This window comes from Sardina pilchardus, chromosome 10 (assembly GCF_963854185.1).
Source record: "Sardina pilchardus chromosome 10, fSarPil1.1, whole genome shotgun sequence".
Taxonomy (NCBI): Eukaryota; Metazoa; Chordata; class Actinopteri; order Clupeiformes; family Clupeidae; genus Sardina; species Sardina pilchardus.
Window position 1 is genome coordinate 19,662,331 of NC_085003.1, and position 18,011 is coordinate 19,680,341.

Consider the following 18,011-nt stretch of genomic DNA (forward strand, 5'->3'; position numbering starts at 1 on the left):
TACAGCTCTCTGAGAGTAGTTGACACAGGTGTAATCAATTTAACTGGCTAGTCTTAAGAGAGCCAGAATATCTTAAAGCCTGAGACAGAGTAAATAATTTAAAAGTTGAATGTAGATAGTCTAATTAATGTTGATAGACAGAGAGTTTAATGGATGTTGATAGACAGATTGTTTAATAGATGTTGATAGACAGTTTAATGGGTGGATGAGAGAATGGTCTGAAGAAGATGAATGGATAGAATGTTGGATGGAATGTGCCTTATATTCTTGTAGAATGGAGAGACACAGCTCTCTACTGAGAGTAGTGGATACAGATACAGGTGTAATCAATTTAACTGGCTAGTCTTAAGAGAGCCAGCCTGAGACAGAGTAGATTGTTTAAAAGTTCAATGTAGAGCGTCTAATTGATGTTGTTGATAGGCAGACTGTTTAGAATGGGTGGATGAGTGAATGGTTTGAAGAAGATGAATGGATATAAAGTTGGATGGAATTAGGAGGACTGTTGTGCGCAGAGGATACAGGGGAACAGAATATGTAGTCTTCAGAGAGGAGCCTGAGAGAAACTGACAGTTGGTGCCCAGGTGGCTGACCAGCTGGGGTAACATTCTAATTGCTGCCGTGATGTCATAATGAGCAATGTTAAGTCTATGGGGGAAATGGTGATAGTTTTTAACTAATAGTTTAAAAAGTATAAAAGTTACAAAGTTGAAAAATACAAAGCACATATGGCATAAGCAAGACCTACGCAACAAAGTTTGAATGAAGTTTCTACTGTAAACGGTTGAAGCTGAATTGCGAGCGTTAGAAGAAGAAGTTTAATAATAACTAGAAATGCAATTCCAAGGAATTACCAGTGCATGAAAATGCAAAAATAGATAGATAATGTAATTTAGATATGGTTACTAAGGTGTAGCTAGGGTAAACATGGTGGTTGCATAGTTTACAGAGAGTTGATAGTGTGAAGGTAGACAGTTTAAAGATGAAACATTCCACTACTAACTTAACTAATGATTTCTATTCATGTTAAAATGTTGAATAGCTAACTTAGCTAATGATTTCTAGCAGTTATGCTAAAAATGCTAATTATGCTAACAATGCTAACTTCACTAACAATGCTAACCAGGTTGATTAGCTAACTTAACCGATGATTTCTAGCAGTAATGCTAAGCATGCTAACTATGCTAACAATATTAAATTTGCTAACAATGCTAACCAGGTTGATTAGCTAACTTAGTTGATGTTTTTTGCAGCTATGTTAAAAATGCTAACTATGCTAACCATGCTAACTAGCTAACTTGTTAGTGAGGACTTTTATTTTGAAACATTTGTTGCTAGGGTATCCATGGTGGCCACTATCAGGAAACAAGAAGTTACTGCAGTATAATCATGTTGGTTGCTATGGAAACGGTCATGAACACTTAATTTTAATGGTTGCTTTGTTGGTTGCTAGGTACATGGAGGTTTCATGTAGTTGACTGGAGGCATAGTGGATGATAACTGACAGTTGTAATGGTTGAACAGTTCAATAGTTGAGTAGTTTCAATGGTTAAATGATTTAATAGTGTATTATTGCAGTGAGGACTTTTATTTTGAAACAGTTGTGGACAGAGGAAACAGTTAACAGGATATGTAGTCTTCTGAGAGACTGCATGCTTAAAGCCAGAGAAACTGACAGTTGGTGCCCAGGTGGCCGGCCACCTGGCATAAGATTCTAATTGCTGCCGTGATGTCATAATGAGCAATGTTAAGTCTATGGGGGAAATTGTAATAGTTTTTAACTAATAGTTTAAAAAGTATAAAAGTTACAAAGTTGAAAAATACAAAGCCCACATCGCGTAAGTAAGACCTACGCGACATAGTTTGAATGGAGTTTCTACGTTAAGCGGTTGAAGCTGAATTGCGTGCGTTAGAAGAAGAATAATAAGAAGTTGAAGAAGACTAGGAAGAACAGTACAGTGCATTTTCATGCACTGTAATAATAAGAAGAATAGGAAGAACAGTACAGTGCATTTTCATGCACTGTAATAAGAAGAAGAAGAAGACCGAGGAAGAACAGTACAGTGCATTTTCATGCACTGTAAATATGAGATGTGTGACTTGTGGTACTAGTGGTATTAGTGGTACTTTGTCAGCAATAATCTGGGGTACTCTCCATATACCTTTATAAAACATGTACCATGTTGTGCCGAGAACCACTGTAATCTTCATCTTGCACCCACATACAGCATAACCCACCAAGAGGAGAATGTATGGATGTTCCCAGTCTGATCAATCATACTTATAACCATCCTTAAAAGAGTTGCTGTATTTACCCCAGTTCCTCAAAAAATAATTCAGCACCTACAGTAAGCAATGTTTACACAAGTGGAACGAGGAATGGGTAGGCTACCAAAGATAAACTGACCCCATTGATGGTAAAATGGGGCTTGATCCAGTATCCACTAGTTCACCTACCTACAGAAACTGCTCAGAAAAAAAAAAAAATGAATTGGACCTGACCACCTAAGGATAATTCCACAACAGAATTCACTGCTTCCAGTAATTATGACTGAGGTAATTGGGCCTCCGTGGTAGTCAATGATAAGCTCCAGGAGGAGTGAAATGTGGCAGAGAAAGTGTGGAGTCCATAGGTATCAAGGAGCATTTTCTGTGTGCTAGATGGGTCTAATGAGGGCGTCAAAAACAATGCAGTGCTCTATGACAAAATGGAAGCAAAGTTTTCACCATTTGGACATTGTCTATTTGCGATTGCAATTTGAGTCATTTACAAACAAAAGTTTACCGCACAGAAAGAAGGCTATGTGATAACTATCGAGGTACAAACCTGCTACGCACATTCATGTCACACATTGTTTACATTTAAGCAAGAAGTGTCAAAGGAAGTTTTCCTCTTGATACTTTATCATAAATGCACCAGCAACATCTAACAGTGCTAGAATTGGTTGGTCTGAAATCCAAAATGCTTACCTGTCCAGTCCTTGCTGTACTTTTTCCTGTCTTGAGAAAATGTAAATCTTCCAAACAAGACAAAAAAGTAAAACCATTCGAGTTCCCGATAACTCCGAGTTTTTTCCTTTTCCAAAACAAAGACGCTAATTGAGATGCTACCTTCCGAGAGCGCGGTTTGAGGGGAACGGCTTTTCTCCGCATCACAAGCAGGAGGCGGTGGCTATGTGTGGCTGAGTGTATGTGTGCAGCTGTTGCAGTCGATGCAGGAGGGAGGGAGAGAAAATATCAATTGGTACATGGACTTAACAAACAGCTCTGAGCGGGATGCTGCCGATTGGAGGAGGAGCCGAGGAATGTCGCCGTCGCCACAGCCAGCCGTAGACTCCTTGTAATGGCCAGTTTGTGTGGGCACGTATGGGTCCAAGTGACACGGATGTGACATATATTGGCGTTTTTACTACTCTGTGTACCATTATTTTTTTGCCTTTGGATCAACAACTCCAATATATGGCCAATGTGCAGGATCAAATGATATTAGGAAGCACACATGACTGCCTATGGGCTAAATTAATGGCCATCTCCTCCTTCCCCCACACACTGCTCCCAAGAGGGGATTCGTGGGTGCATAAATCATTTGGCCTCTCATGTGCCTTCACCTTCATTTGTCTTTGACTCCTCTGGCAGTTGGAACTGGGTCAGAAGCAACTCGCACAGCAGCAGGCATCAGACGAACAGGTCTGGCACCGTGACCTTCTGGAGCACTGCACAAGGAATCATCTTCTCAGATCACTGCAGCATCAGAGAAACAGATCTGTACATGGAAGCATCATATAGGCATGGACCAGCAATGTTCTGTGTGCAAAGGGCGGTCAGGGAAGGTTAGCAAAGACGAAAAATGTTTCTGAGTTATGGTTTCAAAAATACTGTAGCTGTAATAAATAGACATATGTTGTAAATTCAAAGGGATTCATTTTTTAAAACATTGAGTGTTTGAATGGAATGTGGGTAGAAAAGTGTTTGACAGGTGACAGGATTGAACCCGCTGGGTCTCAGTAATGTGTGTGCCTTGGTAAGACTTCCATGACAGATGGATTGGGAAAGAATCTATAAAACATATTTTATGCCACCAAGAGACTGATAGCTTTGTCCTAGATTTTGCAGACCCATTTTCTGATTGTTTCACACTGATTGAAGCCTATTGATTGTGAAATCTCAATCTCGAAAAGAGGCTCAGATCAATTGATTCAAACTCTTGTAAACATATGATTCACGGTGTGCCATTGTATTCACTTGCAATCATCATCCGTCATTTACTTTCACCACTTGAACAAAAACACAAGGGTCCTTGTGGGAGTTCTTCTATCAGCCAAACCTCTATTGGTGGGGATGGTCCTTGATGCCACCCAGTGGACACAGGGGGTGCAATACCATTTAGTCAGTCAGTGATTGGGGGGGGGAATAACCACAACAAGAGACTTTGTTGAAAAGTAAACGTTTGACATGGGGGGGGGGGGGAATAACCACAACAAGAGACTTTGTTGAAAAGTAAACGTTTGACATATCCTCAGTTTATTCAGTAATTTGCCCAAATTTGGAACAGGCATGTCACGAAGATGTTCATGGTGATGACAAACGGGCTTGAGATGTACCAACGACACAACTGAAAGACACGGGGGAGCACCACAGACAGGGAACAAGTAGCTGACAGAAGGGGAGAGAGAGCCTGGCGTTTAGAAGCACTTCCGGTGGACAATAGAGGGGCCAGCCTCCTCATACTCATCCTTGCTGATCCACATCTGCTGGAAGGTGGACAGGGAGGCCAAGATGGAGCCACCGATCCAGACAGAGTACTTACGCTCAGGGGGGGCAATCATCTGTAAGACAACACATACATGAGTGTTCAGGTTCAGCTAACAGCAATCCACAGCCTTACAGTGACTGAGAAATCAGAGTACACAGCAGACTGCGTCTGGAATAATGAAATTGCAAATTAACCCAATTAACATAATGCAATGTAACCATGAACTGAGACATGGTACTGTTTACAGATAATTACATGGAAATTCATCAATACTGCTGCCGGCTTCTCTCAGTGGGGGGTGGAAATAGTTGTTTTCTGTGAGCCGTAAGTTCCTGTGTTGTTTGGAAGTATGCTATGATCCCTCCAAATATAAACACAATTTCCTCAAACTATTACTTTAATTAAGTCAGCAGTTTTAGAAATCACAGTGATCACTGGGAAACAGCTTTATTGATGGCGTTTACACTGGCTACATAAGGGAACTAATGTAAACTGCTTTTCCCTATCAAGTTAAATCATTTTTATTTTCCTCCTGTCTGCAGTTGCAAAACAAATGGATGGTGTCTGTGAGTCCTTTCGGTTTTTGTAAAAAAAACAAAAAAAGAAAGAAAGAAAAGAAAAAAGAAAAAGAAATGGCTTGGCAGAAATCCTCAGTGTATTTGAAATAGCTGAGTAATACTGTATATGGTTCTGTACCTTGATCTTCATGGTGCTGGGGGCAAGAGCTGTGATCTCCTTCTGCATGCGGTCACCGATACCAGGGTACATGGTGGTACCACCAGACAGGACGTTGTTGGCGTACAGATCTTTACGGATGTCAATGTCACACTTCATGATGCCGTTGTATGTGGTCTCATGGATTCCAGCAGACTCCATACCTGGATGTGGCAATGGCAAAGTCAGCAACTAACGTTCAGTAAAACAGCAAGAACATTCAGAAAACCATGACAAACAATACACGCCATGTGAAATTAGAATTAAACGCTACATTCAGTTTGGAATGAATTGTGTGAGAAAAATGTTCCCAGGTCCTGAAATGCACAGATGGGAAAGTAATGGGTGTTTAGAATCAATGAGCAAGAATCTTGACGGCCCCCATAAATAGATCTATGGCCTGCAGTCACACTACACCATCTTTTTTTCCAAATGAGCTCAGCTGATAGGTGATCTATCACCCTGCCACCTTTTCTAATGCTTTGGCTTTAAGAGAAATGTAAAAGTCCAGAAACTTTCAGCTCACTTTCATGGCAAAACACTTTCACTTCTATTAAATCCATCTGAGACTTGAAATATATCAAAAGCTGAATCATGTTGTTTTCCTGTCTAGAGTTGGTGTGTGATTGGGAATTATTCATTGAATAAATATTTCAATTGAACTGCGGTTTTGGCTGTGGTTGGGACTTTAAACGAAATGCATTATGGATAGTGCTGAGGAATCAAAAAATTCAAAAGGTTATCAAATCATGATGATGTTAAGTTATTCCTGCATCTACATCCACATCCACATCCATCTTTTGAGAAAGTTTTAGCAGATTACAGCTTCACTGCTAACACCATTTCGTTAAAACCAGACATTACTAACCAATGAAGGAGGGCTGGAAAAGAGTTTCTGGGCAACGGAATCTTTCGTTTCCAATGGTGATGACCTGGCCGTCGGGCAACTCATAAGATTTCTCCAGGGAGGAGGAGGAGGCAGCGGTGGCCATCTCGTTCTCAAAGTCCAGGGCCACGTAGCACAACTTCTCCTTGATGTCGCGGACAATTTCTCTCTCGGCTGTACCAAAGGTAAAACAGAGTTTGTGTCTTTATCTGAGTTCCAGTGCAAAATAACGTGGCAATGTCAAGCCTACTTAATGAGTGCTCAAGGTAAAGATGCTGCATTGGCAACGGGGGTGCAGTTCCACGTATTCACCAACAGGAGGCGACTCTCACCACATAAACAGCAGCAGCTGGTGGTAGTTATACTATTTACTGTTACCTCATCCTGTGGCATGACAGCTACGGAAAACTTGTACGCATCATGTACTTGTCTGAAAGTCATTTTCATATCCTGCGCTTACTCCTGATTTACTCTCTCAGGCTTCAAAAGAAATCCATATGTAATGCGCCTAAGTCTTGATTATTGTAGATTGCTCTTGATTTACCCGATTGTTCACTGAGTGAAGTCTTGATTACCTGTGGTGACGAATGAGTAGCCTCTCTCTGTGAGGATCTTCATCAGGTAGTCAGTCAAGTCTCTGCCAGCCAGGTCCAATCTCATGATGGCGTGGGGCAGGGCGTAACCCTCATATACGGGCACATTGTGGGTCACACCATCACCAGCGTCCAGCACAATACCTGTGGGTCACATACACACACACACACACACACACACACACACACACACACACACACACACACACACACACACACACACACACACATTCACAAGTGAGAAGTGATTAGATCAAAAATACTTGACAAAGAAAAAGACATATTGCTTTTTCATGAGTAGACTTAACATTTCAAATATATTTCAAAGTAATATGATTTTGTTTTTCATCGTGCTGAAGATCTTCACCTGTGGTACGGCCAGAAGCGTAGAGAGACAGCACAGCCTGGATGGCCACATACATTGCTGGTACGTTGAAGGTCTCAAACATGATCTGCAGGTATCAGAGTTTGGCTTGTTAAATTGACCATTTTGAGACAGTCACACAAAGCATATAAAAGAGCTCTTGAGATCATGTTAAGTGGTTCTTGTGTGTGTGTGCAAGCTGTGCATGAATGAAGGGCCAGCAGCAGTCTTAATCCTGTGTTTGTATTGTGAGACCACATGCTGAGCCACACTGATTGGATTGGATTGGCTGTGGCTGAGGTGAGCCAGACCTGGGTCATCTTCTCTCTGTTGGCCTTGGGGTTGAGGGGGGCCTCTGTCAGCAGGACGGGATGCTCCTCGGGGGCCACACGCAGCTCGTTGTAGAAGGTGTGATGCCAGATCTGAGGACACAGCAGTTTGCTTTAGCACTCATATTACAAGGATACAAGGATACAAGGATACAAGGAGGTTTATTTGTCACATGCATATGATTACTAAAGTAAGGAATGCCGTGAAATTGTCAGAGAATGCAGTGAAGTTGTCAGATATTGGGATGTGGGAGGCTTTTGTGTATGTTAAACCTGTGATGCCTCATTCATGGGCTTATCAATATTTAAGATGTGTTTTCTGTGAAGGGCCTAATAGTCCTTCTCTATTATTATTGCAATATTGTGTACAAAATAGTTACAATTAAGTACTGAGTGAAAATGTGGCGTGGAAGTGACTCTTGTGTGCATGCTATCATATTCAGGTGCTGTCATTGCCATTGTTTGGGGCTCCATGAGTGTACCTTCTCCATGTCGTCCCAGTTGGTGATGATGCCGTGCTCGATGGGGTACTTGAGGGTGAGGATACCTCTCTTGCTCTGGGCCTCGTCTCCTACGTAGCTGTCTTTCTGACCCATACCCACCATCACACCCTGGACACACACACAAACACCAGCTGTTCAGATGCCATAAAAACAGCAGCTGCGCGGTCACATCCTCTCCCTGTCACCGCACAGCAGGATGCAACGACTACAGCCTCTAGCGCAGCCCTGCATGGCCGTCTACACATGACATACAGTACTACGTAGTGCATATTCACCCTATCCACAGTATACTCACACGTGAGTTTCACATACCTTCATACTATAGCAAGTATATGACATGCGCAACAGATAGCATGGTCACCTTATACTGTAGGTATTGCATGTTTGTGTTATTTGGCAAAGTCGTCATGCGACTTTATCTGCCCAAGACAATTTTCTGTCTTTGGGACATTAAAGTTTATCTTATCTTATCTTATCTTATCTTATCTTAACATGCATTAATGTATACAACTATACAATAGAACACCCATGAGTTGTGACGGGCATTGCGAGGGTGGCACCTGGTGACGGGGGCGGCCCACGATGGAGGGGAACACTGCTCTGGGGGCATCGTCGCCGGCGAAGCCAGCCTTCACCAGCCCGGAGCCGTTATCACACACCAGAGCTGTGGTCTCGTCTTCGTCGCACATGTTGAGTTAGGCAGCTGTGAACCTGCAGGCATGCAGACACACACAACAAAGGAACACACACACACATACACACATACACACATAACACACACACACACAACATACATACACACACACAGACACACAGACACACAGACACACACACACACACACACACACACACACACACACACACACACACACACACACACACACGCACACAAACAGACACACACAGAAGCACATGTCTAATTAATCATGCCCTGTTTGACAGGACAACTGCGGGGAGCCCAGCACATGCAGCCGTAACAATGCAGTACAATTCACTGAGCTCATGATTGTTTTCTGACAGTCTCTCACAGCTTGTCCATTTGCTATTCAAGCAAAGAACAGTTCTTTATGCACCAGTGAGGCAAACACTTCTAACAAAACATATTCCACTGAATGAATCACATCAAACAGTATTATATGGTTTCTATATTACTATGCCATTATCATTTCATTATGCCATTATTATTACTATTACCATTCCATTATATTTCATATGACATTTCCAGTAAACCATTTAGATTAAAACAACTTAAATTATTATTTGATTTCAAGTTATTATTAAAATGGCAGTGTGTACAAATTATAAACAAGACTATGGTAAGGTATGCTGATATTGGTGCTATGGTATCTGAAGAGAGTCCTTAACAATAGCGCTTAAAGCCTGTTTATCTTAAAAAAAAGGATTTGATGCAAATGTTGCCCATAGTGTAGAGCTTAGTGAGGCTCAGACTCACCCGGGAGAGCTGGAGGAGAAGGCTGGTCAGCAGTCGCTCCCAAGAGAGAGGGAAGGTGTGAGAGAGTAAGCCGTGTCTTCCTACGCTAACCCCCTATTTAAATAGGCCCGCATACTGCCAGTGCCACGCCACGGCTCTGGCCCCTCATACCTTTTTAGGTGACAACGCAACCGCCGCAACAACATCACCGCAAGGTAGGCTGTCCCGTGCGATTGAGAGAGAAAAAAAAGGAAAAAGAACACATCAAACCCTGAGCCACTACACGGGTCGTCAGCAGACATCTCATATTTAATATTAGAAGGTAATTTATTGCAGCCAGGGGGGATGGCACAGTCTATTGTGGGAATCAAGGTGGACGTTGCCCTCCCAGTCAGAGAATGGCATGCTGGATGTCTTCTAAAAATAAGGCTTTGTGCATCAGTCATGATGGAGATATGGAGATACTCGTCTGTCATTCAATCTCAGGCATACCAGCCGTGCAGTGCAACTACAAAAGGCTCTACTCCCCGCCAGAAGCCTTCAAAGGAAATTTTGAACAGTGCGTTGCAGTGGGTGTTGGCCAGGCCCATATGTACTGGGCACTCAGGACTCAATGACTCAGGTTCCTCAATCAAGTCCTCTGTGCTGCATAGTGAGGTGTCCTTGACTAAGGCAATAAACAACACTGAACTCGGAACTGATAGACAGAGAGACGCAATGAGTGTACAGTCCTTTGTACACTTTTAAGTGAAGAGAAAAGGTAGATGGCAATGCAGTATATTTATATTTTGTAATCAATATTACAAAAACCAACCAACAATTTGTGGATGAATGCAGATAGTCGAGACCATCAAGTCCAACACTGTGTATTTATTATTTACTTGATTTAATTGTGTATAACATGAGATTCTGTTCCCCAGCGGGTTTCTTTGGAATAGCAAGGTAGATGAGGACAAGCTGCAGGTGACATGACCTCTCAGGGCCCAAATGACACAACCCTGCCGCGCTCTTATTAAACAGATCATGGCTAATTTGCTTAGCGGGAGTTCGCAGGCCAATTAGTCATCGGAGCCAGACCAGCGTGTGTGAGTGGGTAACACTTCCTCTCACACCACTCCTTCATTATACAATGTAGCTGATCTGCATGCGCGTGTCACAGGTGATCTTAAATCTCCTCTGCGCTGGCCCACATCACCACCTGGCACTTAGTCATCTGGACGCCTGCACTGGCACTGGCCCCGGGCCACGCGCGAGGGAGAGGCCGAGTGCCCAGCGCTGAGCTCCACACGGTCAGCGATCTCGCCGTGACACAGTTCCGCCGGCTCTGGGCTGGGGGCCAGGAGGTCCGCTCGGAGGGGCGGCCTTGGTGCCGATGACCGAGGGGGGTAGGCATTACTCTACATGGTCATGGAGGGGGACGAGCCACACACACACGCTGACCGGTCATTAGTGCAGAGCATGGCCCTTCAGCAGAGAGACAAGACAAATGAGTGGATATCAGTGAGTGTGCTTGGCTTAGGGTGCGCTTTGGCTTAGTCTCAAACAAATGTCCATTACCTGATTGAATACGTATGTTGAGTATGTACGTTGAGTATGTACGTTCAACATGTCAATATATGCGTTCATGTAGAACATTACGTTTATGACAGTAATATTAGTTGAAGAGATATGACTTTTTTTGCTGTTGGTAAATAGTGACCGGTGTAAGTAATTATAACTCCACAGTTCACTGGTGTGCACTTTACCCTTCATCTGTGATTGACCTCTGACCCTTCGAGATTAACCTCCCACAATTCCTCTGTTACACAGACACGTTCAAACTTCATTCACATCGTTTCTGTGTTCATGATCTCTTCTGAATTTATTTCCAATTACTCTCTGCAACTCCTAGAAACTAGTGAGCAGAAGTCCAAGCCTAGCCTAGGACTCCTTATATGTCAGGCCAGCCGCTTTTATGAGGTTTCCTGTGAGATCCTGTCACCGTGGGATCATGTATCCAGCCTTCTGCAGCCAGTGCCATTGTTCCATACTTGACATTCTTCCCTCACTAAACATAGATATTGCCTCTCACAAAGCCAAAGGCAACCTACTGTGAAGTGGGACCTTTTTTCAACAGGAACAGTTTGGAAGAAATCCATTTACTGGTTTTAAAAAGTTACTTTTACGCTTTAGAGGTGACTGATCGTTGGTACTGTGGAGTAATGGTGCCATGGCAGAAAGATTCAACAATGTATCTGACTGATAATGTCTACTGTGTTCTTATACTATGTGTATAATTGTGTACATCAATTATTGTGGATTAAATGTAAATTGCTGTGTATGAATTTAGTGAATTAAATGTTAATTACTGTGTATTCGTTTGGAGAGGAATTCATATATTTAAGAGCACACGCAGCAATTTAGCAGTAGTGGATTACTGTAACACAACATAACCACAAATTAAACCTCAATACCACCACACAACTAAGTTCATAAAAATGGCAGGAGATTTTTTTTTGAATGTGAATAACAACTCAACATGACATTTTGAGTTGATGCCATTATCTAGCTCCATTAGACATATTACATATAGACCAGAAGCAACCCAACCCCCAGAACTAAAGGAGCAATATCTCACACATCAGCATTGTTGAGATAGTGTGTGGCTGGCGTGAAGTCATTTGAAGTCATTTTCTTTTACATACTGTATGCTGCAACACAAATGCTGAATTTCTATCTATGGGGTCCAGCAGCTTATCACCTCCATTTATTGATGGCTCTGGAGACTTATATCTTCTTGCCTCAAGTAAAGCTAAAGGTCAAGAAGCTAATCTCATAAGAGCATTACTACAGGGGGCTGCTAGCGTACGGTATATGTGGTAGCACACTTAACTTCCACAGGACATAAAGCTTCATAGGTGATCGCAGTCAGAAGCGTAATGAAGCTATCACAAACCAAGGCACTCAAAACATACAGTCCTGTACAGTAAATGTGTCTGACAAGACACTCTGATGTACTTCATTGTCACCTGAACAGAGAGGTTATGGTGTTTACTGGGTTTACTTGCTGTATGTATAAGAGGATAAACTCTACTGGTGGCTTAGAGAATAAATAACATGCTCGGAGTTATGTGTGAGTTAAGAATAGTTCACCTCAGCTAATCATGTCTAGTTTCAGAGGTTTTTCTTCACCTAGTGTGAACTCTCCTGTGAAGTGTCACACGATTTCTATATTACAAAATCATGATACATTTATTCAAAATAAATATATCCATTCAACAAAGATGTAGCACATTGTCTAAAGTATACACATGCAGGAGAATAGATTGAAAAAAACATTTTCACCCAAAGAACAGAATACAAGTGTAGGACCTACAGTACATCTACTGGTAGAGACCTGCTTTCACAGACCTCATATGACACCCCGCTGACACAACAGTTAGCTCCACGCCATTCTGCAGAATACTTTAACCATTTTAACGGTTTAAACAAGGCTCTTTTTGGAATTGTTTAACATTTTAAGGAACCGTATGCAAGAAATATATTTCAATTAATCATAAAATGTCCCTGATATGTCACTAGACATTAAGAAATCATGCTCATTTCAAATACTAATATCACTGACAGTGATTGCATTACCAGTTTTGGCCAAAATCCTACATACGGTTCTTTTAACAGGGTGCCATTGATTTTCTTTTCCAGAGGAAGTAGACTAAATAAACTAGATGTGACAAACAAGATGTATTGTATATGCTTTTGTATATGTTTATGTTTTTGATCTTTTTGCTCTATGTAGATACCGTCAGGTAACCAAAATCGTACACGCATACATAATCTGTCAACAGTCTCCTATTTGAAAATAGCTCAAGATCTAGCATTTGAACAGAACCACAAAATTATGAATCAGGGAACTAACTTGACCATATTACATTGTGACGTTTTGGCTTGTGTAACATTCTTTTTCCACTGAAACTAAAAGTTAACGTATTTTGATGCAAAAAAAACCCCAGCAATGCATACATAGTGTAAGCCTAGATGAAAAGTTTTCACAAATAATGATATGTAACAACATATCAACAAGAAACCATCTCCAATCCGTGGCTTGTACAGACTCTAGCAACTCCACTCTATTTGTCAATTTATTGTGATAGTGTGCTGTTTCTGAGTGAGATATTTTGGCAGATGGCTTGGCAGTAGTGGTGAAAAGTGCGTTGTCTATCTGTGGCATAGGACAGTTCATCATTCCCAATCACCATCTGTCATGGCCTCCGGCCTTGTGGCGCGTTAGCCCTTTGAGACACATGGAGCTCGTCCACATAACATGAGCAAGTTGGGTCTCCGAATATCTCAGTGCACCCCAAGTGACACATCTGAATTATGTTCTGAAAGATAATTGTATATTGTGTATACGGCGTCTGTTCAAGCATTTTGAATAGTTTGGTGGTTGGCTTGTTTCTAGCACCGAGCGTTTTCTCTATGCATGGTGATTGCGACTAGGGATAGTTGCCCTTCAAGTGCAATCAAACAAGTAATCAGGCTGCTTGAACACACATCCATTTTGAGCATTATGAGCACAAAGGAGGAAAAACAACAATCAAAAGCTGTAACAATAGCACTTGTTAGGGACCAGGATGTGTTTGCTGAGAGGCCAATAGTCAATAACAGCAGCATGTTGTATGTTGAGCTATCAACATGTGTAATGGCAGAGAAACTCTGTCCCAGTGAAACCATCACAGCCAGATGACTCGCCTGCTCAGGGTCCAAGTCTGGTCGTGGGGTGTAGCACAGGTGAGGCCTTCACTGAGGCACGAGGCCATTAATGGGTACAAGTTGCCGACCCATTTACAGCGGTTACAAGAAGAATGTCACAATGTATCACGCTGCATAGCCGCAGTACCTATGCCACATCCTCTACCACCTACACATTGGGCATGCTGGAGCTGTACCTCTGAGACGGTTGCCCAGATTTCCTGTCCAGAAGAGATGGCATGTTTACATCATGTACCAGGAGAGGCTCTGTCCCAGAGGACAGGCTGGAGGGAGGATAATGCTCTTGCTGCTTTGTGTTTCACTCAGAAATCAGTTTCACAGTCCATCTGCAACTAGAACATCCTTGCTGTCCAGAAACACAGCGTCATGGCTGTGGCATTCCATGATGGCAGTGACCGCTGTTAGAAGCAAGTCATCTGACCTGCTACGCTGCACACTTTTTCCCTGAATGGTGCAACAAATGTGAAGAAAAGTTCTGGTCTGGCCAAGTGAAATCTGATGGAGCATCTATGAGATGCAGGGGAACGACATTCCAAATCCATGGCAGGTCCTCCTCAGGGTGTTAGGGGCTTATCAACAGCATGTTGGGCTGGAGGTAAAGCTGTTTGAGCTCATCAGAATATAATCCAGGCATCCAATAATAATAATAAAAAAAAACACATTCCACTTGTAGTGATCCCGTTCAACAGAACAGAAGGCATATCTAGGCATGACGCGCGGCCGATCCATGATTACAGACACGGATAAATCTTAGGGAATCTTGAGTGATTCCAGTGGGATTATAATTTCTTTTGCCAGTTTGCTTTGAACCATCCAGTAGCATTAACGTCCAGTTTGAGCTGCTCCATAATCCAGTCATCTTTCTGGGCTCCTTCCATAAATTCTGCAAGGGAAATTTGGCCTGCAAAATAGAGGATGCATTCAAATAATCATCCAATCTCTGATTGAAACAATCATGACTCTGAAGAAACTGATCTCAGATACTGGTCTGAGAGCATCACACCTGATTAATCAGAACATAATTTCAACATTTTCAGATTACATAGGTGTTCACAAAAGTATTTTGCATTAGTTTCAGCATTTAAAGGCTACTGCAGTTACCTAACACAAGTCAGTTTGGTTAGTATACAGTATGAATGCTAGAATGGCTGTGCTCTAATTGTAAATAATAACTTGGTTAAGGAGATCTTACCGTCTTTATTTGAATCCACAAGTTCAAAGATTCTGTCACAGACTTCATTGGGTGTCATGTCTGCATTGTTTTCCCTGAGCTTGTAAATGATCTGCACAGTAGAACAATAACATCAACCTCTTAGTGAGTATTAATGACCCAAATCTTGGGTAAATGTGGCAATATCTACTGTAGATGTAAAGTCCTCACCTTTATTATGTGTTTCACCTCACTTCTGTCAAGTTTGCCATTTTCGTCTGTGTCGTAGACTTTAAAAGACCACTTCAGGCGGTCCTCCAGTTTCCCCCGGAGGACAAGGTTCACTGCTGCTACAAACTCCATGAAGTCGATCACATTATCCTGAAAACCACATGTCATTTCATCAGATTCAGTACATTCAGAGTTTTCTAGGGACATTTTCAAACCTATATATAAAAAAAAATCTAAAATTGTGTAGGTATATAAAAGGCAAAAACTGTTAATGATTGCAATGCCATGGAGAATAACAACAAATCTTAGAGTTCTGGTCAGCAACGATTCAGGTCATTTCAGTACCCACCCGGTTCTTGTCAAATGACTTGAAGATTCTCTCCATGTACAGACACTCCACTTCTGAGGTGCTCGTTATTCCAAAGATCTTCCTGAACTCATGCAGGTGTAAAGCTCCACTTGGACAGTCCCGAATGAAGGCTGTATAGAGAGCTTGAATTTGGGACAGTTCCACCTCTTCATCTTCACTTTGACACTGGCCCATGGTCCAAGATGCAAAGTCAAAAGAAATCAGATATTTCCCATCATCTGCTGATGACCTGAATTTCCCATTGGGGATCAATAAAGTATCTATTTATCTATCTATCTATCTGATCAATATCATAATCAGACTGCTCAGTGGAAAACATGCCAGCGATGTGCATCCTGCTGCCAGGGCTCCCGTACTCACACTGACGTTAATCCGCTCGGCTAGTTGAGGTGACATAGAACTGAAAGGAGCCATTTTTAGATGCCTCCAATCTATTAGTCTTTAATCCCTAACATGTCTAAAGACAAAACAAGACCTTATTTGACCCTTTATGTTGTGAATATAGACCATATTTAAATCAGTGCTGTGCAGTCCTGATATTTAAGAAATAAAAAAAATGTATGAGAAATATATAGGACTATAGTATTTTGTAGAAAGGATCAGTATACTGACCTTGCCACCAGTCATTTAACACTGGCATGCATGCAACACACACATAATTGCTTGTAGTATTTCTCACTTTTGAATGGCTATTTTTCTTACTGGGCTTTTCCTCATCAGTAATTATGATTGCTCCATCTTAAATTCAACTGATAGTCAGGCAGCATGGGGTCAGACCTGGTTTTGTCAGTTAAAGTTTTTCTCTTTTTTTTGCAGACTCTTGTAGACTAGGGGTACCTCTTTAAGATTTAGGAGGGTGCCCGGTGATATCCCTTGGGCAATTTTGTATATGAAGTCTTTCTTGTCCAATGTATTATGATTAACAAGCAGATATCACTATGAAACTTCACCAGTTGATTGCTTAGATCAATATGAAAAATAAATGTATTACAAGTTTTCTGTAATTTAATGTTTGAATGCAAATTAGGCATGATGTAATTAAATATGTGCTTATTTGCATAAACTCAAAAAGATACAATCTGAACATTGGCTAAAGCCAGTTTAAAATGTGTTCTTTTCATTTTGTTGATATAAGAGATGACTTAAGAGACATGCAAGTGAGGGATAATAGCACCCATGGATGAGTTTCCTCTCTCACTCTGAGAACAAAATCTCCACTTCACAAGCATCTACATACACCACACTTTTCAGTCTCATACCTAACTATATTTAGAAGGTTTTTACAGAAGGAATATTAACCTGATTTGTATGAGATGTTATTCCTAAAAACATAGTGGAAATGAACTTTTTATAGGCTTGGCATTATTTCCTCATTTACTGAATAAGATATTCATAATTCCCCTCTGTAAAATACATTTAATCTCTTATGTCAACAGAATGGAAAAAAAATGAAACTGGCTTTATCCAATGTTCATATTTGATCTTTTTAAGTTTATGCAAATCAGCGCATATTTAATTATAGCATAAATCTTAATGAGGTAGCCTACCCCTAGTCTACAAGATTCTGAAAAAAAAAAAAAAAAAAACTTTAACCGACAAAACCAGGTTTACCTAAATTATGCCATTTGGCTGCCGGACTATTATGCTTGTTTTTGGATCAATCATAGGCTTGATTCCAAAGTTTTGTTGTCTGTTGTTGCCTATTTCACATGTGAAATGGACAGGCCTGCCATTACTTATGGCCTCATGTCACAATCCAGGAGTATAGACCTATTGGTTGTTTAGTAATGCACATATTTCCCTAAGCAGACTGTGAGGTAACAGTGATACCCATCCCTAAACAGACACTTTTCCCCACAACCTATACACATGACCTATAGACATAAGCAGACATCTTATTCAATAGCCTAGCCCTATCACAATAGCACAATATGTTTTAG

At 41.4% G+C, this 18,011-nt stretch overlaps 2 protein-coding genes across 2 annotated transcripts; both read right to left on the reverse strand.

The window, feature by feature from the left end:
• Positions 1 to 4,483: 4,483 nt before the first annotated feature.
• Positions 4,484 to 9,738, reverse strand: acte1 (actin, epsilon 1). Its single transcript, XM_062546876.1, has 9 exons — positions 9,593 to 9,738; positions 8,700 to 8,850; positions 8,119 to 8,247; positions 7,619 to 7,729; positions 7,311 to 7,395; positions 6,926 to 7,087; positions 6,333 to 6,524; positions 5,447 to 5,628; positions 4,484 to 4,823 (listed from the first exon to the last, which is right to left on the reverse strand). The coding sequence occupies exons 2-9, from the start codon at positions 8,826 to 8,828 to the stop codon at positions 4,680 to 4,682; spliced, it is 1,134 nt and encodes a 377-aa protein (XP_062402860.1). The 5' UTR covers positions 8,829 to 8,850; positions 9,593 to 9,738; the 3' UTR covers positions 4,484 to 4,679.
• A 1,038-nt stretch (positions 9,739 to 10,776) lies between these two features.
• On the reverse strand, positions 10,777 to 16,245 carry guca1g (guanylate cyclase activator 1g). The gene is made up of 5 exons (XM_062548053.1): positions 16,051 to 16,245; positions 15,702 to 15,851; positions 15,513 to 15,603; positions 15,124 to 15,221; positions 10,777 to 10,968 (listed from the first exon to the last, which is right to left on the reverse strand). The coding sequence occupies exons 1-5, from the start codon at positions 16,243 to 16,245 to the stop codon at positions 10,777 to 10,779; spliced, it is 726 nt and encodes a 241-aa protein (XP_062404037.1).
• Between the last annotated feature and the right edge of the window lie 1,766 nt (positions 16,246 to 18,011).

Excerpts from the sequence above, each read along its gene's own strand:
- acte1 (XM_062546876.1), bottom strand. The coding sequence starts at position 8,828 with ATGTGCGACGAAGACGAGACCACAGCTCTGGTGTGTGATAACGGCTCC. Across the intron at positions 7,730-8,118 it reads ACTGGGACGACATGGAGAAG|ATCTGGCATCACACCTTCTA; the intron begins GTACACTCATGG and ends CTGTGTCCTCAG. Across the intron at positions 7,088-7,310 it reads CGCTTCTGGCCGTACCACAG|GTATTGTGCTGGACGCTGGT; the intron begins GTGAAGATCTTC and ends TGTGACCCACAG.
- guca1g (XM_062548053.1), bottom strand. The coding sequence starts at position 16,245 with ATGGGCCAGTGTCAAAGTGAAGATGAAGAGGTGGAACTGTCCCAAATT. Across the intron at positions 15,222-15,512 it reads TGTGGATTCAAATAAAGACG|GCCAAATTTCCCTTGCAGAA; the intron begins GTAAGATCTCCT and ends TCTATTTTGCAG. Across the intron at positions 10,969-15,123 it reads ATGCTACTGGATGGTTCAAA|AGTAATGCCTACCCCCCTCG; the intron begins GCAAACTGGCAA and ends ATGACCATGTAG.